The sequence below is a fragment of the Brachionichthys hirsutus genome, chromosome 13 (genome assembly GCF_040956055.1).
Source record: "Brachionichthys hirsutus isolate HB-005 chromosome 13, CSIRO-AGI_Bhir_v1, whole genome shotgun sequence".
In the NCBI taxonomy this organism is placed as follows: Eukaryota; Metazoa; Chordata; class Actinopteri; order Lophiiformes; family Brachionichthyidae; genus Brachionichthys; species Brachionichthys hirsutus.
In genome coordinates, this window is record NC_090909.1 from 232,059 (window position 1) to 258,503 (window position 26,445).

At 52.3% G+C, this 26,445-nt stretch overlaps 1 protein-coding gene and 1 long non-coding RNA gene across 2 annotated transcripts; both read left to right on the top strand.

Moving 5' to 3' along the window:
* Positions 1-358: 358 nt before the first annotated feature.
* LOC137902794 (uncharacterized) lies at positions 359-2,557 on the top strand. The gene is made up of 3 exons (XR_011105750.1): positions 359-473; positions 599-734; positions 2,282-2,557. It is a non-coding gene; the product is annotated as an uncharacterized lncRNA (long non-coding RNA).
* Positions 2,558-3,280: 723 nt separating this feature from the next.
* Positions 3,281-26,445, top strand: LOC137903043 (F-actin-uncapping protein LRRC16A). Its single transcript, XM_068747163.1, has 38 exons — positions 3,281-3,332; positions 5,311-5,408; positions 5,617-5,667; positions 7,142-7,201; positions 7,559-7,680; positions 7,782-7,879; positions 7,963-8,033; positions 8,161-8,234; positions 8,444-8,519; positions 8,600-8,688; positions 9,591-9,685; positions 9,755-9,841; positions 9,918-10,021; positions 10,103-10,180; positions 10,270-10,346; positions 10,434-10,538; positions 10,607-10,676; positions 10,756-10,837; positions 10,921-11,020; positions 11,091-11,145; positions 11,213-11,385; positions 11,475-11,543; positions 11,611-11,704; positions 11,793-11,891; positions 11,959-12,087; positions 12,643-12,762; positions 12,833-13,008; positions 13,105-13,192; positions 13,283-13,432; positions 13,509-13,575; positions 13,683-13,900; positions 13,970-14,085; positions 14,176-14,533; positions 15,993-16,035; positions 16,136-16,246; positions 16,313-16,426; positions 17,764-17,901; positions 26,131-26,445. The coding sequence occupies exons 1-38, from the start codon at positions 3,296-3,298 to the stop codon at positions 26,301-26,303; spliced, it is 4,065 nt and encodes a 1,354-aa protein (XP_068603264.1). The 5' UTR covers positions 3,281-3,295; the 3' UTR covers positions 26,304-26,445.

Consider the following 26,445-nt stretch of genomic DNA (forward strand, 5'->3'; position numbering starts at 1 on the left):
CCTCACCTCCTGTCATGTCATGCATTATAAGCCCTGACACACCTGTCACCTGTCCTTATTAGATCTACAGCACATAACCAGGACTCTCGTTTGGCTCGTTCGCTCACGCACAAGCGGGTCAGAATCGGGCGTTCCTAATTTGCGGTTCTGATCACAACGACTGCTTATGTTCTTTTCACCTGCGACCTATGATCGGGAGGTTGGCGGTTCGATCCCCGGCTCAGGCACATGTGTACACTGTCGTTGTGTCCTTAGGCAAGACACGTCACCCGCCCACCCGGGCGCATGCGCACGCTGCGACCAGCAGAGGGTAACTGCTGTAAACCAAATCTACCTTCGGTACAAATAAAGGAAGCTCACCTTTACCTTTCAGAGCCGGCTGCAGAGAAGCAGCACCTGCCGTTTGGTCGGACCGGACCTGCTGCCATCAGCGCCCTGATGCCTCGCTGGACCTCCTTCACCGTCCACATCCGGTACGTGGGTCAAGGAGAGGACCGTCAAAGTAGCCGGATGTCAGAACCGGACCTGATCACAGGGCAGCATGTCTGGGTGGGAACTGTTGGTTCTCATGAAAGCCTGGATTGTCCTGTCCCTGCAGCTGGACCTGGACCCGCTGGCACCAGTGATACCGGACTGTTTGAGGGCTGATGTCAGACTCCCAGCATCAAGCAGCCCCAGATGTGACTCATACAGCGGCGGCAGGAACCTGAGCCACGCCTTCCTCTACCCACCGAGTACGCATCCCATAATAATACAATAATACACAGGCAAGAGTCTGGTCACACACGCACACAGCTAGTCTTTGAGCTAGAAAGGCTAGTGACGTTCAGACCAAGCTGCTCGCTGGTGGGACTTGCCCCAACAAGCCAGAGTCTCTGGTGGGACTTGCCCCAACAAGCCAGAGTCTATGGTGGGACTTGCCCAACAAGCCAGAGTCTCTGGTGGGACTTGCCCCAACAAGCCAGAGTCTCTGGTGGGACTTGCCCCAACAAGCCAGAGTCTCTGGTGGGACTTGCCCCAACAAGCCAGAGTCTCTGGTGGGACTTGCCCCAACAAGCCAGAGTCTCTGGTGGGACTTGCCCCAACAAGCCAGAGTCTCTGGTGGGACTTGCCCCAACAAGCCAGAGTCTCTGGTGGGACTTGCCCCAACAAGCCAGAGTCTCTGGTGGGACTTGCCCCAACAAGCCAGAGTCTCTGGTGGGACTTGTCCCAACAAGCCAGAGTCTCTGGTGGGACTTGTCCCAACAAGCCAGAGTCTCTGAGGTCCATTTGACACGGTTTCCTGTGATCTCGACGGATCTGAACGTGACGGTGGACCCACAGTACGACGCTCTGCTGAAGGGTAATGTGGTACCGATGTACCCTGCATTTAAGAGACAGTCACCGGTTGATTCCACGGAGGAAGCAGCCTCCCTCCCAACCCCCTTAGCCACGAACATCTAACCCCTGACCCTAACCCTAACCCTTATCCCATTCCTGAACAGCGGGACTCTTCCCTTTAACGTTATCCTGTCTCCCCTCCCAGAGATCTGGGACTACTTCCACAGCTTCCTGTTATAGAAATACGCTTCCATTTACAACGGCGTTGACGTTGTGACAGGTCCCGTGTTTGACTACAACTACGACGGCCATTTTGACACTCCAGATCAGATCCAGCTGTAAGTTCACACATACAATCCTGAGCTGGGAAGGAAGGCAGCAACCCGGCACGGTCCACAAGACGGTCCACAAGACGGTCCACAAGACGGCCCACAAGACGGCCCACAAGACGGTCCACAAGACGGCCCACAAGACGGTCCACAAGACGGTCCACAAGACGGCCCACAAGACGGTCCACAAGACGGTCCACAAGACGGCCACTCTGTCCGTCCGCTCGGCCGGGGGTAACTGGCCTCTCCTGCCTTGCGTGTTCCCTTTCATTTGAAGGGTTGGGGCCCGTCGAGAGGGGAACCCCATCAGTGTCTTTCTTTGGAGAACGTCTGTGAGGCATCCTGAGTTTTTCCAACGTATGTGACAGAAAGTTCTCTCCTGGATCAGAGAACTTTCCTACGACACTAACAGAGACTCGCACTGCTGGATGTTTGGCTTGTTTGTAGTGTTACTTTGTCTTTGGACTCGTATTTGCTACCTGGTGGCAGGTAGTGGGGAATAAATATTGTCTAACAAGATTGTTGTGCAGACAGAACCTTTAGGCAGGGACGCCCCAGACGGATCCCTGCAGCAGGTCCGGCAGCGTGGAAAGCACCGTGACCTTTCCTGAGTCTCACCTTTGTGTCTCCAGCTTTGTGCCCGGCACCAACATCCCCATCCCGGCACATTACTTTGTGGTGCTGACCAGCTGCCGGGACCGGGCCCTGCCAGTGAGCCGCTGTGCTGGGGAGCTGCAGAGTAAGAACACACAACGTCTCCTGGGCCAGCGCCGGGCCGGCGCCGGGCCGGCCTGGGCTCGGTGCCGGAGACTCGGTCCCCGTCGGACCGCTTCACGTTGCTCCAAGTCGCTGCTGCCGGTAGTGGAATGCCTCAAAGTGATTTGAACTTGAATAAAATATAAATATGTTTGGACAGAGCACTGAGGCTGAAGTTCTTTGGGTCGAAGAACTCATGTGGTTCCACCAATCACGAGTCAGAGATGTCGAATGGATCACAGGAATGGACTTCTACCAGGAAAGCAATCGACCAATCCCAGAGCTGCTGAAGATGAAGACCCGCCCCACAGCGGCCATTCAGAGAAAACAATAATAAATTCTGAACATGTATAATCTAAATCAATAAAAGCATTGAGGAATCTTCTGACCGCTGTCTGAACGTGGTAACCCGGGACGACCAGCAGGTGTCGCCGTTCTACTTCCACAAAAACAAAGTCTCTGGAGGGACAGGAGAGGAGAGGAGAGGAGAGGAAGGAAGGAAGGAAGGAAGTAGGGAGAGGAGAGGAGGGGAGAGGAAGTAGGGAGAGGAGAGGGAGGGAGGAGGGAGGAAGTAGGGAGAGGAGAGGAAGGAGGAAGGAAGGAAGTAGGGAGAGGAGAGGAAGGAGGAAGGAAGGAAGTAGGGAGAGGAGAGGGAGGGAGGAGGGAGGAGTCTCGTGGGGATTCTGGGGAATGTCTTCCGTTCTGTTCGCACATGTTTTGTTGCTTCTCTTCTGTTCAAACTTTCCACGCCCCTCCGGAGTAATGCGGTGGTGAGGCGCGCGCGGGTGTCGACAGGTAACCGGAGTGAACCGACACACGGGAGGGACGCCCCCCCTCGCCCCCCCCCCCTCCGGTCCGGCTGCAGTTCGGCGTTCACCTCGGCAGAAGACATGGAGGACCGCCGGGACGCCCCCCCCGACCTGCTCGGTGAGATTTAAAACCTAACGGTTGTTACCGTTTAGTGACGTAGCACGCTGGCTGGACTTTAGTTTAGTGACGTAGCACGCTGGCTGGACTTTAGTTTAGTGACGTAGCACGCTGGCTGGACTTTAGTTTAGTGACGTAGCACGCTGGCTGGACTTTAGTTTGGTGACGTAGCACGTTGGCTGGACTTTAGTTTAGTGACGTAGCACGCTGGCTGGACTTTAGTTTGGTGACGTAGCACGCTGGCTGGACTTTAGTTTGGTGACGTAGCACGCTGGCTGGACTTTAGTTTAGTGACGTAGCACGCTGGCTGGACTTTAGTTTGGTGACGTAGCACGCTAGCTGGACTTTAGTTTGGTGACGTAGCACGCTGGCTGGACTTTAGTTTGGTGACGTAGCACGCTAGCTGGACTTTAGTTTGGTGACGTAGCACGCTGGCTGGACTTTAGTTTGGTGACGTAGCACGCTAGCTGGACTTTAGTTTAGTGACGTAGCACGCTAGCTGGACTTTAGTTTGGTGACGTAGCACGCTGGCTGGACTTTAGTTTGGTGACGTAGCACGCTAGCTGGACTTTAGTTTAGTGACGTAGCACGCTGGCTGGACTTTAGTTTAGTGACGTAGCACGCTGGCTGGACTTTAGTTTGGTGACGTAGCACGCTGGCTGGACTTTAGTTTAGTGACGTAGCACGCTGGCTGGACTTTAGTTTGGTGACGTAGCACGCTAGCTGGACTTTAGTTTGGTGACGTAGCACGCTGGCTGGAGTTTAGTTTGGTGACGTAGCACGCTGGCTGGAGTTTAGTTTGGTGACGTAGCACGCTAGCTGGACTTTAGTTTAGTGACGTAGCACGCTAGCTGGACTTTAGTTTGGTGACGTAGCACGCTAGCTGGACTTTAGTTTAGTGACGTAGCACGCTGGCTGGACTTTAGTTTAGTGACGTAGCACGCTGGCTGGACTTTAGTTTGGTGACGTAGCACGCTGGCTGGACTTTAGTTTAGTGACGTAGCACGCTGGCTGGACTTTAGTTTGGTGACGTAGCACGCTAGCTGGACTTTAGTTTGGTGACGTAGCACGCTGGCTGGAGTTTAGTTTGGTGACGTAGCACGCTGGCTGGAGTTTAGTTTGGTGACGTAGCACGCTAGCTGGACTTTAGTTTGGTGACGTAGCACGCTAGCTGGACTTTAGCTAACTCAGTGTGTCAAGGAAAGTTCTGAAAAGAGTAATAATGTAATAAAAGTGTCCGATGCTTTCCTACAACGCGTCGCCATGGAGACGAAACAACTTTATTAACAGCTAGCTTTAATGACAGAGGAGTATTATGACGTCAGGATAAGATAAACGTGGCGTCCCCCCCTCACCTGAGAAGGTGAGCTGCTGTTTTCGCGGCCTGGGGGCTGGGCTGGGCTGCTACCTGAGAGCTGCCACTTCCTGGTCTGGGGAGGCGTGTCCTGTGAAATTCCTTTGGCTCCTGAGATATTATCAGCACCAGCGCCTGGATGACTGGGTCCAGAAAGTCCACCTCGGCTGACCCGGAAGACCCGGAAGACCCGGAAGACAAGTGTCTCTGGCAGCTCAGAACCATCTGGATCATCGCTCTGGAATCCCAAAGCCCGGCGGCGAGGCTGGCCCTGATCTCCTGCTGGTCTAGATGGGGCTGGCCCTGATCTCCTGCTGGTCTAGATGGGGCTGACCCGGGTCTCTCTGCTGGTCTAGATGGGGCTGACCCGGGTCTCTCTGCTGGTCTAGATGGGGCTGACCCGGGTCTCTCTGCTGGTCTAGATGGGGCTGACCCGGGTCTCTCTGCTGGTCTAGATGGGGCTGACCCGGGTCTCTCTGCTGGTCTAGATGGGGCTGACCCGGGGCCCAGGTGTTCTTTTTTATGAATACTTCACCTCCTCTTCCTCCGTCGTGGTGGTGACTCCCCGGTTACCGTTGCTAGGGACGTTTGATGTTTCATGTTCAGGTGACCTTCTCTTTGTAGAGAGCGTACGAGATGCAGTCGGACGAAAGGTGAAGCTGAGCCTGAGGCGCAAAGTCCAGCTGGAGGTCAAAGGTGACAGGGTGGAGAGCAGAGTGCTGGTGAGTCTCCCTGTTTGGATCCTCTGCTTGTTTGTTGTTGTTGTTCTTTAGATGTAGAACTTTATGATGGTTCTGTTAGCTGGTTGACGGGTCAGAACAAGAACAGATCAAAGTCCCTGAATGTTAAATTATCAATAATATTCATCTCAATAGATCAAAGTTTGAGGCATCCTAATATGCTAATTACACCTTGTGGCTCCGCCCTCAGGCCTTAGCGTCACATCGAGCTTACCTGCTGACGACCCGCGTCCCCTCCAAGGTCAGTCAGTCTTCAGCTTTGATCTGTCCCTCTTCCCAGGATGAGTGATCCGTCCTCTGTGTCTGTCTGTGTGTGTCTCTGTGTGTGTCTGTCTGTGTGTGTCTCTGTCTGTGTGTGTCTGTGTGTGTCTGTGTGTGTGTCTCTGTCTGTGTGTCTCTGTGTGTCTCTGTGTGTCTCTGTGTGTGTGTCTCTGTGTGTGTGTCTGTGTGTGTGTGTGTGTGTCTGTGTGTGTGTGTGTGTGTCTGTGTGTGTGTCTCTGTGTGTCTCTGTGTGTCTCTGTGTGTGTGTCTGTGTGTGTGTCTCTGTGTGTGTGTCTGTCTGTGTGTCTGTGTGTGTGTGTCTCTGTGTGTCTCTGTGTGTGTCTCTGTGTGTGTGTGTGTGTGTCTGTGTGTGTGTCTCTGTGTGTCTCTGTGTGTGTGTCTGTGTGTGTGTCTCTGTGTGTGTGTCTGTCTGTGTGTCTCTGTGTGTGTCTGTGTGTGTCTCTGTGTGTGTGTCTGTGTGTGTGTCTCTGTGTGTGTGTCTGTCTGTGTGTCTGTGTGTGTGTCTCTGTGTGTGTGTGTCTCTGTGTGTCTCTGTGTGTGTCTCTGTGTGTGTGTGTGTGTGTCTGTGTGTGTGTCTCTGTGTGTCTCTGTGTGTCTCTGTGTGTGTGTCTGTGTGTGTGTCTCTGTGTGTGTGTCTGTCTGTGTGTCTCTGTGTGTGTCTCTGTGTGTGTCTCTGTGTGTGTGTCTGTCTGTGTGTCTCTGTGTGTGTCTCTGTGTGTGTCTCTGTGTGTGTCTCTGTGTGTGTGTCTCTGTGTGTGTCTGTGTGTGTGTCTGTGTGTGTGTCTCTGTGTGTGTCTGTGTGTGTCTCTGTGTGTGTGTCTGTCTGTGTGTCTCTGTGTGTGTCTGTGTGTGTGTCTGTGTGTGTGTCTCTGTGTGTGTCTGTGTGTGTGTCTCTGTGTGTGTCTCTGTGTGTGTCTGTGTGTGGTTGTGCGTCTGTTGCTCTTTGGACTCGGTGTTCCTGCTTGTCTCTTGTCTCTCGGTGTTCCTGCTTGTCTCTTGTCTCTTGTCTCTTGTCTCTCGTGTTCTTCTTGAGGGTCGTTTTGTCTTCATGTCTTACGTCTGCTGCTGGACTCTGGAGCGGGACGGACGTTCCTGGATCCGGGCCACGTTTTCCTGGAGCGCTTATAAACGATGTTTTTATGGATGAACCCCAACACCCCTCAGACATTGTGACCAATCACAGGTGCTGACCCGGTCCCGCCCTCTGTGACATCACTCCTTTCACCTGAGGGCTGTCAGAATAAAGTTTCCTGTGACTGAATGTTGATGACACATTCCGGAAAAGTCCGATCCTGGTTCTGGTTGGGACAATAAAGTCATTGATCCGGGGGACTGCCGACTTCAAAGAAAAGTCAAAAAAGTTGTTTGTTGTTTTAAAGATCAATAAATCAATAAATCGATGACTTGTGTTTCCTGTCATCTGCTCGGTTCAGGTGGAAAACTCCTTCAGCTACCTGGACATCCTGGGAGTCAGCAGCAAGCAGCCGACCCAGGTAGGGAGACACGGAGACACGGAGGGACAGAGAGAGACACGGAGGGACAGAGACACAGAGGGACATAGAGAGAGACACGGAGGGACAGAGAGAGAGACATAGAGAGAGACGGAGACACATAGAGAGGGAGACACAGAGGGACATAGAGAGAGACAGAGGGACAGAGAAAGAAACACAGAGGGAGACAGAGACATAGAGAGAGACGGAGACACAGAGAGAGGGAGACACAGAGGGACAGAGAGAGAGACAGAGGGACAGAGAAAGAGACATAGAGAGGGACGGAGAGAGACACAGACGCATGCTTTGTCCTCCTGAGGGCCCGGACCGGTCCATGCTGTCGTCTCTTGCTCCCTGCAGTTGGTCTTGGACCATGACCGAGGTCCCTGGGTCCTCCGGCTGGCCTCCGTGGACGAGGTGGACGAGGTGATCGCTGTCATCGGCAGCTTCCTGCACCGGATCTGTCCCGCCGGCTCACCTGTGTAGGTACCAACGAGGAGCTGGACGGGCCTCTGGACGGGCCTCTGGACGGGCCTCTGGACGGGAAGGACAGCCTGACGTGTGTCATCTCTCTGTAAGGAAGGAAGGCGATGAGGAAGCTGAGCCTGAGGCCCCCTGAGAGGACGGCGGCCCTCCAGGCCGTCTGGGACCAGCAGGGCTCGGCTGATCTGGGACCCTGCGGTAAGTCCGGCTCTGGGTCCGGCTCTGGGTCCGGCTTCTTGACGGCGTCTGAGTTCTGAAGCTTCTTCTTGCTGTGGTCTCAGGCGGCTTCTCTCATCAGTACTGGTGTGTGTGCGATAACCTCGGCCTGCCGTACCGGGAGGAGGTCCAGTGGGTCGGTACCGGGGGCACGAGCTCGCCCCTCCTTTCTGTCCCTCCTCCTATTACGCTTCATACCTCCTGCTCCATCAAGCCGGGTTTTCTTTGTTCTCCTCTCTGGGACCGGTTCTGATCTGGTCCAGGATGTGGACACCATCTATCTGACCCAGGACAGCAGAGAGCTCAACCTGCAGGACTTCATTCACCTGGAGAACAGGTAGGCGGTTCACCAGGTGTGGTCTGGTTGTGTGACTGATAGATGAAACGAGACAAACACATTATTGATCAATCGATTTGAATATTGTACTAGGAAATACAGGAAATAGCTGTCCTTACCAGCAGGTGCAGCATGAAGCTGACCCGGGACCGGGACCGGGACCCGGGTGGCTTGTATGTCGGGTCCTCACGGCTTGTGTGTCCCTGCAGGGATCTGGTGGCGATGATCGCAGCGCTGGAACACAACCAGTGGTTCACTAAAGTCTGCATCAAAGACTACAAACTGGTACCGCTCAGAACCGGCACCGTCGATCAATAACGCCCTTTACCTGAGATCAATCAGGTGTGTGCGTGTGCTGCCTCCAGTCCACAGATGTGTGTGAGCAGATCTTCAGACTGGTGGCTCGATCCAGTCGCCTGGAGGAGCTGGTTCTGGACAACGCCGGGCTGCGAAGGTCAGAGGTCGACAAAGAGCGACACCTGCGTTGTTTGTTTGTTTCGGGAGCTGGTGCCCTGTGTTTGTTTGTTTGTTGTTTGTTTGTTGTTGTTTGTTTGTTGTTTGTTGTTGTTTGTTTGTTGTTGTTGTTTGTTTGTTGTTTAGGGAGCCGGTGCTCTGTGTTTGTTTGTTGTTTGTTTGTTGTTGTTTGTTGTTGTTGTTTGTTTGTTGTTTGTTGTTGTTGTTTGTTTGTTGTTTGTTTGTTGTTGTTGTTTGTTTGTTGTTTAGGGAGCCGGTGCTCTGTGTTTGTTTGTTGTTTGTTTGTTGTTGTTGTTTGTTTGTTGTTTAGGGAGCCGGTGCTCTGTGTTTGTTTGTTTGTTGTTGTTGTTTGTTTGTTGTTTGTTGTTGTTTGTTTGTTGTTTGTTGTTGTTGTTTGTTTGTTGTTTAGGGAGCCGGTGCTCTGTGTTTGTTTGTTGTTGTTGTTTGTTGTTTGTTTGTTTGTTGTTGTTGTTGTTTGTTGTTGTTGTTTGTTGTTTGTTTGTTGTTTAGGGAGCCGGTGCTCGGTGTTTGTTGTTTGTTTGGTTGTTGTTTGTTGTTGTTTGTTGTTTGTTTGTTGTTGTTGTTTGTTGTTTAGGGAGCCGGTGCTCGGTGTTTGTTGTTTGTTTGTTGTTGTTTGTTGTTGTTTGTTGTTTGTTTGTTGTTGTTGTGTGTTGTTTAGGGAGCCGGTGCTCGGTGTTTGTTGTTTGTTTGGTTGTTGTTTGTTGTTGTTTGTTGTTTGTTTGTTGTTGTTGTGTGTTGTTTAGGGAGCCGGTGCTTGGTGTTTGTTGTTTGTTGTTGTTTGTTGTTGTTGTTTGTTGTTTGTTTGTTGTTGTTGTTTGTTGTTTAGGGAGCCGGTGCTCTGTGACGTTTCTCTTCTCTCAGTGATTTTACTCAGAAGATGGCCGCCGCTCTGTCGCTCAACGCCGCCGCCGTGCTGCACACACTCAACCTGAGCAACAACTCACTGGAGGACAAGGGTACGCACACAGGCCCATGTTGCCATGGCAACCAGCTGCATGTCGGTGATGCTGGTTGTGTCTCTGCAGGTGTGTCTGCGCTGAGCGCTCAGCTCGCCAAGCTGCCCGTGGGTCTGAGACAGCTGAGCCTCTGCAGGACGTCCATGTCTCCTAAAGGTGGACACGCACCATGGGGCGGGGCGGGGCGGGGCGGGGCGCCGGCTCCCTCGCGCTCACCTGTCTCTGCTTCCAGGTGTGAACAGCCTCTGTCAGGCTCTCTGCTCCAACCCGGCCGCCGCCTCCTCCCTGACTCACCTGGACCTGTCGGGGAACTCGCTCCGAGGAGACGACCTGCCGGTACGTCTCGCCGGTACGTCTCGCCGCCGGGCGCGGCTCGCTGTTTGCCCGGAGGCCTCATGTCCTCCGTGTCGGTCACAGAACCTGCACGGCTTCCTGAGTCAGCCCAACTGTCTCCGGACGCTGGACCTGTCCAACAGCGACTGCTCTCTGGACCAGGTGAGACCGGCCGCTTGATCAGGTGGACCCGGTTCAGGTGGACCCGGTTCAGCTGCTGCCGGTAGTGTCCAGCTTCGTTTCTCTCGTAGGTGTGTGCATCTTTGCTCAGAGGATCTTTGGCACATCTTTCTGTCCTCAACATGTCAAAGACGGTTTTCTCACACAGGTCAGAGGTCAAACTGTCCCTCATCCTAACAGCAGTCTGCTCGGGGTTCTGGTTCTGACGGTAACCCCTGTCCTCACCTTCACACAGGAAGAGTAAAGGAGTCCCCTCGTCCTTTAAGCGGTACTTCAGCAGCGCTCTGGCGCTGGCTTCGGTCAGCCTGTCCGGAACCAGACTGCCGGCGGAGGCGCTGAAGTAAGGACACGCCCCCTCCAGACCCCGTCCTGGTTCGGACCTTCATGAAAGGATGTCTCTCGCTGCAGGGCCTTGTTGTTGGGACTGGGATGCAACCCGAACCTCAGCGACGTGTCTCTGGACCTGAGCTGCTGCGAGGTAGAACCTGAACCCCCTGAACCCCGTTCCGGTGCGCCCTGCACCCTGACCCACTGACACTGCGACCCGGTGCCCGTAGCTCCGCTCCGGAGGCTCCCAGATCCTGGAGGGTTGCGTGGCCGAGATTCCCAACATCACCAGTCTGGACATTTCTGACAACGGCGAGGACGCGTTGAGATCAGGCGTCGCCTTAGGGGACCCTTTGGACTGAGTCCTGATGCTGTTTCTGTGCTGCTTCGTTCAGGTCTGGACATGGACCTGACCACCCTGCTGGTCTGGCTGGCCAAGAACCGGTCCATCCGGCACCTTTCGCTGGGCAAAAACTTCACCAACATCAAGTCCAGGTGGGTGACGGCCAGCGTGGACGCGTCCCTGAGTCACACGGTCTCCCCGCTTGTCTTGTGTCTCCTCCAGGAACGTGGCCCACGTCCTGGACTGTCTGGTCCACATGATCCAGGAGGAGGAATCGGTGAGTCAAACGTCAACGTCTCTTTAGAACCGCCGCCTTGATCACCTGTGAAACCCCGCCCCTGCAGCCGCTGACCTCGCTGTCCCTGGCCGACTCCAAGCTGAAGGCCGACCTGTCCATCGTCCTCAACGCGCTGGGCAGCAACGCCTCTCTGACCAGACTGGACATCAGTGGGAATGCGATGGGGGACATGGGAGCTAAGCTGCTGTCCAAAGCCCTGCAGATCAACAGCAAACTCAGGTGAGTGGGTTCAGGGCGGGGCCCGCTTCCGTCTGGAAGTGGGCACGGCGTCCACTCCCTTTGTCTCGATGTCCTTCCCTGGTCTCCAGGACGATAGTCTGGGACAGAAACAGCGTCAGTCCTCAGGGCCTGCAGGACGTCGCCGCTGCTCTGGAGAAGTAAGAGTCTCGTAGCGCTCGGGTCCGAGAAGGAGCGCTCCATATCTACAGCCTCTCCTCCCGTCAGGAACTACACCGTCCGCTTCATGCCGGTTCCCATCGTGGACGCGGCTCAGGCCCTGAAGACGAGTCCAGAGAAGACGGAGGACGCCTTACTGAAGGTTGCTCCCCGTCCGTGGAGCGGAACCCGAGCCCCCCGGGCCCCCCGGGCCCCCCGGGCCGTTCTACAGTGTCGTGTGTGTGATCCAGATGGAGCGGTACCTGCTGAGGAACCACGAGACGCGTAGATACCTCCAGGAGCACGCCTACCGCCTGCAGCAGGGGCTCGTCACCAGCACCACGCAGCAGGCAGGCGCCGCGGCACGCCCACCGGCCACCTCGGGCCGCCGTGACCTCTGACCTCTCTGTGCTGCAGATGATGGACATGATGTGTGTGAAGGTGCAGGACCACCTGAACTCCCTGAGGTTCACAGAGACCAGCCCGGTCCAGGAAGACATGAAGGTGGCAGAGAACCTCATGACGGACGCAAAGAACTCCAGGACGGTAAGAGGCGTGGCCCTGAGACAGGAGGCGTGGCACTGAGGCAGGAGGCGTGGCCCTGAGGCAGGAGGCGTGGCACTGAGGCAGGAGGCGTGGCACTGAGGCAGGAGGCGTGGCACTGAGGCAGGAGGCGTGGCACTGAGGCAGGAGGCGTGGCCCTGGGGCAGGAGGCGTGGCCCTGGGGCAGGAGGCGTGGCACTGGGGCAGGAGGCGTGGCCCTGGGGCAGGAGGCGTGGCACTGGGGCAGGAGGCGTGGCCCTGGGGCAGGAGGCGTGGCCCTGAGGCGGGAGGCGTGGCCCTGGGGCAGAAGGCGTGGCCCTGGGGCAGGAGGCGTGGCGGCCCTGGGGCAGGAGGCGTGGCTCGAGGCAGGAGGCGTGGCTCGAGGCAGGAGGCGTGGCCCTGGGGCAGGAGGCGTGTCTAACAACGTCCTGAGCGTTCAGGACAGCGAGGTTTTAAAATCCGAGCTTTCATCCAGAAGATCTGAGATCTGCTGCAGGTTTGTGAGATGTGAACTCCTCTTGGTTCTCCTGCTTTCCCATGATGCTCTCTGCCTGCTAGCTGCTCCCCAGCCTGTACCACCTGAGCGGGGGTTCTACGGGGGCGTGGATGGGAGCCGTCCAGGACAAGCTGCAGTCCATGGCTGGCGAGGTGGCCGGAGTGGTGGAGGAGCAGCTGCAGGTACCGGACCTTCTGGTCCAGATGTGCTGAAGCCAGGTGTTACCCGACGTGTGCTCCCCCGCCCCCTCAGACCATGCTGGTGTCCATGGTGGACGCCGCCGAGGCCCTGTGTCCACACGTGATGAAGAGGAGCGGGCTGCGGCCGGAGCTGCTGAAGGCCGGCGTGGGGAGGATGACTGTCCCTCGCAGCTTCATCAGCGCCGCCCTTCTGGAGCAGTCTGGAGTCGACATCGTCAACAAGATCAGGTCCGGTCTGCTGCTGGGTTAGCGTAGCCTAGCTCGCGGTCTGTGTCCACGCCCGTCCCCTGAGACCTGTCCGGGTTCTGTCTCGTTGTCAAACAGCGAAGTGAAGCTGAGCGTGGCGTCGGTTCTGTCGGATCACATCGTGGATGAGATCCTGGAGTCTCTGTCCAGGTCCCAGCAGACCCTGGTCAGTTCACGCTCCGCCCGTCTGCTGCTTCATCGGCTTCCTGTCCTCTCAGCCCTCCTCGTCCTCCTCTTCCTCCTCTCTGTCCTCCAGGGCGAGCATCTGATCAGGAAGGCCCAGCCTCTGCTGCGTCAGGAACCTCAGACGGAGACGGAGGTTCTGGATGAGGCGGTCTTGCAGCCGGAGAACCAGAGCCAGGCTCGGAAGCAAAGCGGACACCTGGACGATTTGGACAGCTGCATGGTTGGACAACACGAGACGGGAGGGTGTCTCTGACGTTTCTTCTTCTCCAAATAATGATTTAAAAAAGTTTCTTCAGATGACTCCGAGATGCAAGAGGAAGAGTATCCTGGTCCGGATGCTGCGCCCCGTCTCCGTGGCGTTTGGTGAGTCCCACATGTCCTCGTCCAGGTGTGGGACACCTGTGGTGAGTCCCACATGTCCTCGTCCAGGTGTGGGACACCTTAACGTTTGGCTCCTGTTTGCCTGACAGAGATGGAGTTTGACCTGGACAAGGCTCTGGAGGAGGTTCCCATCCATGTGGAGGACCCGCCCCCCCCCTCCGACGGAGACCCCCCCCCCCCTCCGACTCCGCTCGGGGCAAAGTGCGTCTGGTTGGACGAGCTTTCGTCCGTGGAGCCCACGACGCTGCAGCATCGAACCAAGTCTCGCCCAAAACCCCGGAGGAGGGCCCGACCCAGCCGACCACGGGTAGGCCCCCCCCCCCCCCCGGGTCCAGTTCCTCCATCAGGGACGTGATCTAAACCCTCCCGCATCCAGCAGGAGGCCGCCCGCAGTCCATCACCACGTGATGCAGGGCAGAACGGCATCATGGGAAAGCTGGACGAGGGCCTGGAGGACTTCTTCTCTAAGAAAGTCATTCAGCGCAGCTTCAGGTGGGGGAGGGGCACGATATTGATCTCCTAACAAGTCCTTCCATGGACTATTGATCCCTCTGGACTATTGATCCCTCTGCCCTCTGTCAGCAGAGACAAGAAACGCGACTCCAGGAAGAGCGGCTTCTTCAACCTCATCAAGTCCCGGACGTCTCGTTCAGAGAAGAGCCCCGGCGCCGCCTCCATTGCTCCGCCCCTCCTGCCTCCCTCCTCTGATAGCCCAGCGTGTGAGGAAGCCACACCCACTTCACCTACGAGAAGCCCTGTGGAGCCCCATGCGGAGCGCCCCAGGGCTCAATCCTTGGACCCCACCGAATCTGAGATGGAGGCGGAAGAGAACGTGAAGAAGGAGAACCCCCATGTTCCCCGACACATGGGGGTTCCCGTGATGGGCGTCGACCTGATGGCTGAGATGAAGGCCCGACAGGAGAGGATGGCCGTGAAACAGGTTCGACACGATCAATAACAAAACTCGTTATCTATAGGGTGTGAGATCAATAACAAAACTCGTTATCTATAGGGTGTGAGATCAATAACAAAACTCGTTATCTATAGGGTGTGAGATCAATAACAAAACTCGTTATCTATAGGGTGTGAGATCAATAACAAAACTGGTTATCTATAGGGTGTGAGATCAATAACAAAACTGGTTATCTATAGGGTGTGAGATCAATAATAAAACTCGTTATCTATAGGGTGTGAGATCAATAACAAAACTCGTTATCTATAGGGTGTGAGATCAATAACAAAACTGGTTATCTATAGGGTGTGAGATCAATAACAAAACTGGTTATCTATAGGGTGTGAGATCAATAACAAAACTTGGTGCTAGTTGTGCGTTCATTGATTAGTTGTGCGTTCATTGATTAGTTGTGCGTTCATTGATTAGTCGTGCGTTCATTGATTAGTTGTGCGTCCATTGATTAGTTGTGCGTTCACTGATTAGTTGTGCGTTCATTGATTAGTTGTGCGTTCATTGATTAGTTGTGCGTCCATTGATTAGTTGTGCGTTCACTGATTAGTTGTGCGTTCACTGATTAGTTGTGCGTTCATTGATTAGTTGTGCGTCCATTGATTAGTTGTGCGTCCATTGATTAGTTGTGCGTTCACTGATTAGTTGTGCGTCCATTGATTAGTTGTGCGTTCATTGATTAGTTGTGCGTTCATTGATTAGTTGTGCGTCCATTGATTAGTTGTGCGTTCATTGATTAGTTGTGCGTTCACTGATTAGTTGTGCGTTCATTGATTAGTTGTGCGTTCATTGATTGGTTGTGCGTTCATTGATTAGTTGTGCGTTCATTGATTAGTTGTGCGTTCATTGATTAGTTGTGCGTTCATTGATTAGTTGTGCGTTCATTGATTAGTTGTGCGTCCATTGATTAGTTGTGCGTTCACTGATTAGTTGTGCGTTCATTGATTAGTTGTGCGTTCATTGATTAGTTGTGCGTTCATTGATTAGTTGTGCGTCCATTGATTAGTTGTGCGTTCACTGATTAGTTGTGCGTTCACTGATTAGTTGTGCGTTCATTGATTAGTTGTGCGTTCATTGATTGGTTGTGCGTTCATTGATTAGTTGTGCGTTCATTGATTAGTTGTGCGTTCACTGATTAGTTGTGCGTTCATTGATTAGTTGTGCGTTCATTGATTAGTTGTGCGTTCATTGATTAGTTGTGCGTTCATTGATTAGTTGTGCGTTCATTGATTAGTTGTGCGTTCATTGATTAGTTGTGCGTTCATTGATTGGTTGTGCGTTCATTGATTAGTTGTGCGTTCATTGATTAGTTGTGCGTTCATTGATTGGTTGTGCGTTCATTGATTAGTTGTGCGTTCATTGATTGGTTGTGCGTTCATTGATTGGTTGTGCGTTCATTGATTGGTTGTGCGTTCAGTAAAACCTCTCTTTCCAGTCGGAGACGCCGGCGCTGCTGGACAAGGTGGACGCAGACCAAGGTGAGTCCTCTCACGTCACCTGGTCCCAGGTCAGTAGTGGGCGTTTCCAAAATCACGTCTGTTCATCACGCCTCACTTCCTGTCATCGAATCCGAATCAGAAGCTGAGTCCAAACCGGCGCCGGCTCCCAGGTCAAAGCCCCCCAACAGGACCCCCAACCCCCCCCCGGGGCCCCGGAGTCCCACCAGCCCAACCAGCACCTGCATCAACGGTAGGCAACGATTGGTCGGAGCTCGCATGGGAGGCCTTCAGTTGATCGGTCCATTGATCTGCTCAGAGGACTCCGCCGAGGCCCCTGCAGGAAGCCCGGCTACCAAAGGGCCACTTCCTGCTCCTCGCGTGAAGAGGGACCCTCCTGAACAGGAGCAGGACCGTGGACCTGCGTCTCCAGGTGAGCCCAGATGGTCTGGGGGTTATGATGGCCCGGCGGGGTCACAGGTCACGGGTTCCATTCCAGGAACGGTCACAGCCCACAAGAGTCAGCTCCATCAACGAGCAGGTTCGTGGCTCCATAACGAAACGGGTTCGAGGCCCCAACGCTCCATAACGAGCGGGTTCAAGGCCCCAACGCTCCATAACGAGCGGGTTCGAGGCCCCAACGCTCCATAACGAGCGGGTTCAAGGCCCCAACGCTCCATAACGAGCGGGTTCGAGGCCCCAACGCTCCATAACGAAACGGGTTCAAGGCCCCAACGCTCCATAGCGAGCGGGTTCGAGGCCCCAACGCTCCATAACGAGCGGGTTCGAGGCCCCAACGCTCCATAACGAAACGGGTTCGAGGCCCCAACGCTCCATAGCGAGCGGGTTCGAGGCCCCAACGCTCCATAACGAAACGGGTTCAAGGCCCCAACGCTCCATAACGAGCGGGTTCGAGGCCCCAACGCTCCATAACGAAACGGGTTCGAGGCCCCAACGCTCCATAGCGAGCGGGTTCGAGGCCCCAACGCTCCATAACGAGCGGGTTCGAGGCCCCAACGCTCCATAACGAGCGGGTTCGAGGCCCCAACGCTCCATAACGAGCGGGTTCGAGGCCCCAACGCTCCATAACGAGCGGGTTCGAGGCCCCAACGCTCCATAACGAGCGGGTTCAAGGCCCCAACGCTCCATAACGAGCGGGTTCGAGGCCCCAACGCTCCATAACGAGCGGGTTCGAGGCCCCAACGCTCCATAACGAAACGGGTTCGAGGCCCCAACGCTCCATAGCGAGCGGGTTCGAGGCCCCAACGCTCCATAACAAAACGGGTTCAAGGCCCCAACGCTCCATAACGAGCGGGTTCGAGGCCCCAACGCTCCATAACGAAACGGGTTCGAGGCCCCAACGCTCCATAGCGAGCGGGTTCGAGGCCCCAACGCTCCATAACGAGCGGGTTCGAGGCCCCAACGCTCCATAACGAGCGGGTTCGAGACCCCAACGCTCCATAACGAGCGGGTTCGAGGGCCCGACGCTCCATAACGAGCGGGTTTGAGGCCCCAACGCTCCATAACGAGCGGGTTCGAGGCCCCGACGCTCCATAACGAGCGGGTTTGAGGCTCCATTAACGTGTTGAGGACAAACACACAAAGCTGCTCTCATTTGCATATCCTTAGAAAGGCTCTCATTGGCCCACGCTAAATCTCATTTCCTCCTTTCTCGCGTCTTTCTTTCGACTCGTCTCGTGTCCATTTCAGCGTCGCACCAAAAAACAGACGTCTGTAAGTTTACAGGGCTCCCCTTGTCTCTGACTGCAGTCCACTGTCCTGAGGGGGGGGATCCCTTCCCAGCGTCCGGGACCGGGGGGAGACGGTGTTTGTCCCTGAAGAGCTCAGCCAGTCCTCCTGCTGCGAGGGAGCTGGACCGAGAGCGAGCCAAGTCCCTCCCTGCCAACGGTGGGGGTTAATAACACACAGCTGGGGTTAATTACACTTAATGCGATGTTAATAACACACATAGACTTCCGGGCACGTGACGTGACTCCTCCTCCTCACCGAAACCATCAAAGCCGTCTTTAATGAACTCTGAAAACTGAGTGGAGACGACTGGGAGGTGACAGAAGAGGAGCTGAGGCGGTCGGACCGGATGTGATCGCGCGAGACCTCCCGTGTGATTTTTGGATGAGATATATGACGGCTTTTTGCTACTAATATAATATTAGATATCACCATCGCATAATTCGCCCCTTTCGATTACTCTCATTAATCGACGGATTGGATTATCGCTCAGCGTGGAGGACCTCGAGGTATTTATCGACGAGTATTATTCCAGCTGCTGCGTCATGGAGGAATCCGCGTCGGGCGATAATCCCTCCAAGAAAAGAAAGGCCGACTCGGCTACTGACACGGAAGATCTCGGCAACGGAGATGCTCCGACTAGCGTACTGGACTCCATTAATAAAAAACTGGACGTCCTCGGCGTGCTTCACGCCGACGTTAAAGACCTGAAGGCTAGCTTGGAGCTCGCGTATGGTATGATGGCTGAGCTTCAGCGCGAGAACATCGAGCTACGCTCCTCCGTTGCGACTGTGTCAGTCGAAATGGAGAAGATTAAAACAGAAAATAAGACGCTCAAAGAGACAGTCCTGGACATTCAGTCGCGCAGCATGCAAGACAATTTAATATTCTCAGGCATCTCAGAGAGCGCCGCGGACAACCCAGAGTCCTTAATTAAAAACTTTATGACGACGTCACTGAAAATTCCCCCGGAGACGGTAAGTACAATCTCCTTTCACCGCGTCCACCGCCTCGGAGCCCGTAGAGGCGATAGGCCCCGTCCTATTATCGCCAAATTTGAACACTTTAAACATAAAGTGCTGCTAAAGAGCAAAGGACGGGAGCTTAAAGGAACCTCTTTCGGGATGAATGACCAGTTCCCGAGAGAGATCAACGAGCGGCGAAAGGTACTGTATCCGATCATGAAGCAGAATAGGCAGAAGGGCAAACGAGCTACGCTGGTTGTGGATAAACTATATATCGACAACCAGCTGTACCGAGACCCTGCCACCACCCCCTGGCTATTCTGAGTCAGAAACACCTGTAATTATTCCATTCAGCTAAGAATTAGAGGCATTTTCATGTGGATGAGGATTAGGCTTTAACATAATGCTCGTCAATATGTGTAGGTGTAGTTATGTTTTGGTGTATATGTAGATGGTTATGTATGTATGTGTATGTATTTATATATGTGTATGTCCGTATATATATATATATATATATATATGTGAAATAGAGAAACAAATGATCCAAAACTCACTGGGCTATTAGGAATTAATGTATTCCTCTTGTCCCAACTCTCCCCTCAGATCCACTCCCCCCCCTCACTGCTCCCCCTCCCTTTCACTCACCCCTCCCCTCTTCCCACACACACACCCTCTATGTTTATCACTTGTTTGTTATACTTGTTTATGTATCAGTGTTCTTGATTCTACTGTGCACGCATTTAAGACTCTTTATATCCCTCTCAGCTATCCAACCATCCAACACCTTGACTTTAACTCATCACATGCAGAGAATAGTAAGCAGCTCACAGAGATACACACATTTAGACCTGACTGCTCACCATCGGTATGTCTAAGTTAATTTTGGTATCTTGGAATGTGTGTGGCGCTCGCTCTCAGGCAAAAAGAATCAACATCTTAGACCATCTCTCAAAATTAAAAGCAGACATTTGTCTCCTACAAGAAACCCATTTACAAAAGTCAGAAGAGAAATTACTCACAGACACAAATTTCAGTCAAGTTTATTCTGCCTGCTATAACAGCACACAAAGAGGAGTCTCTATATTAATACACAAGAGACTACTCTTCACGTTAAACAACACTGTAACGGATCCAGAGGGCCGATACATTATTATTCAGGCAACCGTATTCAATAAATTATACACAATTGTGAATCTGTACGCTCCTAATAGTGATGATTCGGCCTTCTACCACACATTGTTCTCCCAGCTACTTGAGCTAACAGCAGAATCAACTATCATCATCGGCGGAGACTTCAACACGGTTCTAAATCCATCAGTAGATCGCTCCAGTACTACAGTACACACGAGGCGTTCACAATCAGCCAAAGTACTACTGGAATATATGGATGATTTTGGCCTTGGCGACGGCTGGAGATTAAAAAATCCAACGAAGAGGGAATACACGTTCTTTTCTTCTGTGCACCGTTCGTTTTCAAGAATTGATTATTTTCTCACAAATAATTCTGTGATTGAGAATATTTCTACTAAAATTAATCCAATAATTATCAGCGATCATGCTCCGGTCACGCTTACCTTACAAATCGCAGCGAACTTTAAACCCCCGTCGACGTGGCGCTTTAACACCTCTTTGCTTAAAGATGCAGAATTTGATAGGGTCATAAGAAGAGAGTGGGCAGACTATCTGGAAACAAATGACTCTCCAAACTCATCTCCGTCTTTACTCTGGGAAGCAGGGAAAGCTGTAATCAGAGGTAAAATTATATCATATGCCTCTTACAAAAAAAAACAGGAACAGAAAATGGAAAAGGAATTAGAGGAGAAAATTAAACTATTAACCGATGCTTACGCAGCGAACTCAAGCAATCAAATGTGGACTGAACTACAAAACACAAAACTAAAACTAGATGATATATTATCAAAGAAAACAGAGTTCATATTACAACAATTGAGATACAACGACTTTGAATATAATAACAAATCAGGCAAGTTTCTGGCGAATCAACTCCAACGTAACAGAGAAAGATCTCTCATAACAGCAATTAAAGGGTTAAATGGTGAGTGCACGCAATCACCAGAAGAAATCAATCAGATATTTTACACGTTTTACCACAACTTGTATTCAGCAGCTAATAAACCCAACCCGGAGGATATTGAGGCATTTCTCAGTAATCTGAATATGCCTCAACTATCAACAGAGTATAAGAACATTCTGGAAGCTCCGCTGTCTATAAATGAACTCCACAGCGCCCTAGATAGTATGCCTAACGGCAAAGCACCAGGCCCGGACGGCTTCCCGGCTGAATTTATGAAGCATTTTTGGACTATGTTAGCGCCGTTATTCTTCAGATCAGTGACAGAAATGAAAAACAATGGTCATATACGACCCCACATGAATACAGCAGCAATTAAACTTCTACTGAAGCCGGACAAAGACCCCACCCTCCCTTCAAGCTACCGACCTCTATCACTAATCAACGCCGACATCAAAATTATAGCAAAGGCACTCGCATCCAGGCTGGAGACAGTGATCCCGTCTGTAATTCATAGCGACCAAACAGGATTCATTAAAGGTCGACATTCCACCAACAATATTAGAAGACTGCTAAATCTGATCAGTATGTCGCAGCGACTTGGAAAAAAGGCAGTGGTTGTATCGCTGGACGCAGAAAAAGCCTTTGATAAAGTTAGCTGGTCCTTCCTCTTTGCCGTCCTACACAAGCTTGGGTTTGGAGAGTCATTTATTCACTGGGTGTCAGTATTATATAACTCTCCCAAAGCGACCGTAACCACCAACGGGATTACCTCACAGAGCTTCACCTTGCAGAGAGGTACCAGGCAGGGCTGCCCACTCTCTCCTTTATTATTTGCAATATTTATTGAACCCCTAGCAGCAGCAGTGCGGCAAAATACCAGGATTAAGGGAATCAACACCGCGGTGTCAGAACACAAAATCAATTTATATGCTGATGACATCTTGCTTTATTTACAAGAACCCTCGGATTCGCTGCAGGAAGTATTCAAGTTGATCGCTAAATTTTCACAACTTTCAGACTATTCCATCAATTGGACAAAATCAACATTACTTCCCATTACAGAAAAGTCATGGAACCCTGCAGACCAGGACCCAAACTACTCCTTTCCTACGGGCAATTTAAAGTACTTGGGCATTAATATTTCACCTAAAACTGTCTGAGTTAACCCGATTAAACTTCACCCCACTTCTGGATAAAATCAGCAGTGATCTGAAGCGTTGGAATAACCTCCCGATATCCCTTTTGGGAAGAATAGCCACCATCAAAATGAAAATTTTACCACAAATAAATTATTTATTTTCAATGATTCCGTTTAAACCAACTTCCAACTGCTTCCAGTCGTTGGATTCAGCCATCACCAATTCTACTGGAAAAATAAAAAGCAAGAATTAGTCTATCTACCCTTCAGAGGAGTAAATCTAAAGGAGGCCTGGAAGCCCCAAATTTTATGAATTATTACTTGGCTAACCAGCTACAATATCTTGTACTATGGATGCACCCGAATAGAGACTCTAATTACTGGTTAGAATTGGAACAGAAGGACTGCAAGGATATTAGACTCGCAGATCTCCCCTTCATCACAACAACCATTAAACGGCATAACTGTTTTAAAAACCCGATGATTTCTTCCACCTTGTCCGCCTGGTGGAAAGCGTTAGAAGTTACAAATTCTAAACTGGAACCCTGCATGTTCTCTCCAATCTGGAATAACCCTGACTTTCAGGCTAGCAATCAACCTTCCATGTAGGTATGTGGGAACAGAAGGGAATCTCTCAACTCCATCATCTCTTTCATGACAATACGTTTATGTCATCTACAAAATTGTTCCAAAAAATATGAACTCGGAAGCGGAATTTCCTTTACTATCTTCAGGTAATGAATACAATTAAGAAAAGAATTCCAACGCTCCGGGGCCCGCCTCAGCCACCTGTATTTGTTATGGAAGTCACAAAGATTTCCCCGACAGTTAAAAAGACCCTTTCTAAGATTTATAAACTCCTCTCAAGCACAGATACGTTACTTCTTCCCATCTCAAAATGGGAGACGGATCTGTCACTAACCCTAGATCATGACTTTTGGACACAAATCTGTGAAAATGTATTTAAAATGACAAAACACAGAAATCTTCAACTCATCCAGTATAAGATCCTTCATAGAACACACATTACTCAGTATATGATGAAGAAAATGGGCTTCTCTGAATCTGACATCTGTTCTCAATGCTCCCAAAATACTGCTGACACTTATTTCCATGCCCTATGGTTGTGCTCACCCGTCCAGGATTTCTGGGTCGCAGTATCACATAGACTGTCGTCCATCTTAGATTGTACGTTCCCTTTATCTCCGATCTCTTGTCTACTCGGTGACTTGGCTGAAATCGTTATTTCTAAGAAATATACGCACCCCACACTCGCAGCCCTCGCCATCGCCAAGAAAACAATCCTCGTTAACTGGAAAAATAAACAGTCTTTAAACATCAATCATTGGTTGAATCTCCTCATAGAACACATATCAATGGAGAAAATCTCTGCTTCTAAAAAGATAAATAAAAAACATTTTAAATATTTTACAGAAAGCTGGTCTCCTTTTATTAAATCATTAAATATAAATATTACAACCTGATTCTGCCTGCTAGCGAAAGCCACACAACGATGTAAATGGTAATGCTGCTTGTTTCTGTTTTCTGTATCCAGGACCGAGTGGACCTCAGAAATACATCGTCGCCCAGCCATTCTAACTTTCTATGTTTCAGCTCCAGTCTCCAGCTCAATGTTCTTCACACAAGGATGGTTGATCTCCGGGACTGTTGGCATGCTGGGCTAACTCTTCAGGGGCTGTCCCCGTGGCTTGATATGTGCAACCCGGCTCCTCGGGTCTCTGCTGGGTGGCGCATGCGTCTCGGGCGGCCGCCGGTGTTCCGCTAGGCTGCCATGCGGGGGTGCTGGCCTATGCGTTCGGGATGGCACTGAGCTGGCGCAGTCTGTCACTCCTCTGCTGGTAGTAGCGGCCGGGGTCCGGCTGGTGACCTGGCGTGGCCATGGCCCCCCTCACCTCCCCTCCCTCCTCCCTGACCTCTCTCCTCCACCCTCCCCGTCCCCTGCTCGCCCTCTTCTCCTTGGTCTCGTCTCCGGTCCTGCCTCCCCCTCGCCCCTCTCCCTCTCCTTCGCCTCCCTTCCTCTCCCTCGTGGTCTCCCCTTCCCTCTCTCCCCCGCATCTCCTCTTCCGGCATCCTGCTTCCCGCCGGGGCTCGCGGCTCCTCCTTCCTGGGGCTTGATTATGGGGGATGGGTGGGATGCGTCGGGGGCGGCGCTCGATCCAGGCCCTGTGCATGGTTGGGCCCTCTGACACATGTGGGTGGGATGGGTGAGGCTGGGGACTATGGTCGGGCTCCCTCCTCCCCCGCCTGGTTGGCTGGGGCCTCATGTGCTGCGCCTCTTAACTCACCACCTTAGCACAACACATTTGTAAATATACACATAGGGACATGCACTGGGGGGCCTGGTGCTGGGGGGCGTTCACCGAGCGTCCCTCTGCAATCCCCCCCCCCATTTTAATGCACCACATGGGGTTACGTGGTGCTAGGCGGGGAGATAAGGGGGAGGGCGCAGGGCAGGAGTGCGCCGTGCCCTCCTCCGCATCCCCCGTCTGGCCCCTCCTGCCCCAAATTTTAACGCACTACATACATGTGTATATAGCACCTGGGTGACCACACATTCACGGTGTTGGGAGGGTTCCCCAGTCTGGGATCTGGGGAGCCATATAGACAGGGTATGGGGGGGGTTCACAATCAATTTATTTATCTTTGGCCTTGGCGCGGCATGTGGGGCCTTAGCGGGCTGGGCTTGGGGTGGGACGGTGGTCCGGCCTCCTGCTCCCTACTCTCCATCCCAGGGAATAAATACTCTCCTCCCAAATGGCTGTATAGGGTCGGATAGGGCTGAAGCCCCTGCACTGTCTACTCCCGTTCCCCAGACGCTGGTTCGCTGGGTTGGGGGTTGCCCGAGCTCGGCGGTGGGTTGGGTGGTGGGGGGGGGGGTGCGGTGGGGGGGAGGGGGCGGGGGGGGCGCGGGGGGCGGGGGCGGGGGGCGGTGGTGGGGGGTGGGGGTGGGGGGGCTGGACTGTGGGGGGGGCTGGGGGACTGTGGGGGGTGTGTGGGATGGGTGGAGGGTGCTGGGAGGGGGGCGGGTGGTTGGGGGGGGCGTGGTGTTGGGTGCTGGTGGGGCGCCAGGCCGGCCGCTGTGCCCCGTGCCGCTGCGCTGGCCTAGGTTTCGTCGGCTGTGTCGGTGTAAGTCGCCCCCCGGGCCCTGGACTGGTTCTTCTGCGTGTGGTTCTGGTGGGGCCATGGTGGTCGTTCTTGGGTTGCTGTAGCTGCTTGGGGTGATCTGGGGGCTTATGTTGCCATTGTTGGGTCCGGGATGGCTGCCCTGTTCTTAGGTGGAGGTTTCACGCAATGCCAGATCCACCACTCCAGCACCTATTAAAACTCGTTTAGAGAGTCAACCCCGCACACAGATCTCTGAGTTAGTGGAGGTTGCTGGGTCAGTGCTTGTGGCTCTCACTATGCTCTCTCTCTTTTTCCTCAGATCTGAGAACTTGGTGATCCATACTTTCCTCTAGAGACGAATGTGAACCTGGTCTATTGGGACAACTCTTGGTGATGATTGGATGGAAGGGGTAGAATTAAGGGGCACAAATAAATCCATTGCACTTTCTTCTCAGAACTCTGTGTTTTTGTCACTTTTTGTTTGTTCATGTTGTATGTTCACTGCGGTGTGCACAGCCCTCTACGGTGGTAAGCAGGTAATAAAATCAATAAAATAGGAATAGGCTAGGCTGCCAAGAGGGCAGGTGACGGTCACAATCACTATAAGAATAAAAATTGCATAGAACTCCAGCAGTGACTGACGTTATGTCCGTCACTGTGGAGCACGAATGCAGACAAGGTAATAAAAAAAAAAGAAAAAAAAAAAAAAAAAAAAAAAAAAAAAAATGAAAAAAAAAAAAAAAAAAAAAAAAAAAAAAAAATAACACACAGCTAGCGTTAATAACACACAGCTAGCGTTAATAACACACAGCTAGCGTTAATAACACTTAATGCGATGTTAATAACACACAGCTGGGGTTAACACACAGCTAGCGTCATTAACACTTAATGTGATGTTAATAACACACAGCTGGCGTTAATAACACACAGCTAGCGTTAATAACACTTAATGCGATGTTAATAACACACAGCTGGCGTTAATAACACAGCTGGCGTTAATAACACACAGTTGGGGTTAATAACACAGAGCTGGGATAATAACACACAGCTGGGGTTAATAACACACAGCTGGGGATAATAACACACAGCTGGGGTTAATAACACCCGTCTTTCTGTCTGTCCAGTGAGTGCTCCATCTCTGACAGATCTCCGTCCAGCCGAGGATGAGACTCCTCCTCCGGATGCTGATGTCAAGAATGACAGCCAATCAGAGGAGAGTGTGACGACGGCCCAGCCTGAGACCAGTGGGAGGTCCATCCCAGCTGCCCTGTGGCTCCGCCCATTGATTCATAGATAGCATGTTAGCTTACACACTGATTAATTGTGCTGTAAAATGTTTCTTTATACACAAAGATGTTTATCCGGTGAAGGTTTACAATTTACACACATATTTTTACAGTTGTTTATAAAAAGGGCTTTTATTAATAAACACATGTAAC

Bases quoted from the DNA above. Each gene is read 5' to 3' on its own strand.
- LOC137903043 (XM_068747163.1), top strand. From the start codon at position 3,296: ATGGAGGACCGCCGGGACGCCCCCCCCGACCTGCTCG. The intron at 5,409-5,616 runs GTGAGTCTCCCT...CTCCGCCCTCAG, and splicing joins GGGTGGAGAGCAGAGTGCTG to GCCTTAGCGTCACATCGAGC. The intron at 11,021-11,090 runs GTGGGTGACGGC...TGTCTCCTCCAG, and splicing joins TTCACCAACATCAAGTCCAG to GAACGTGGCCCACGTCCTGG.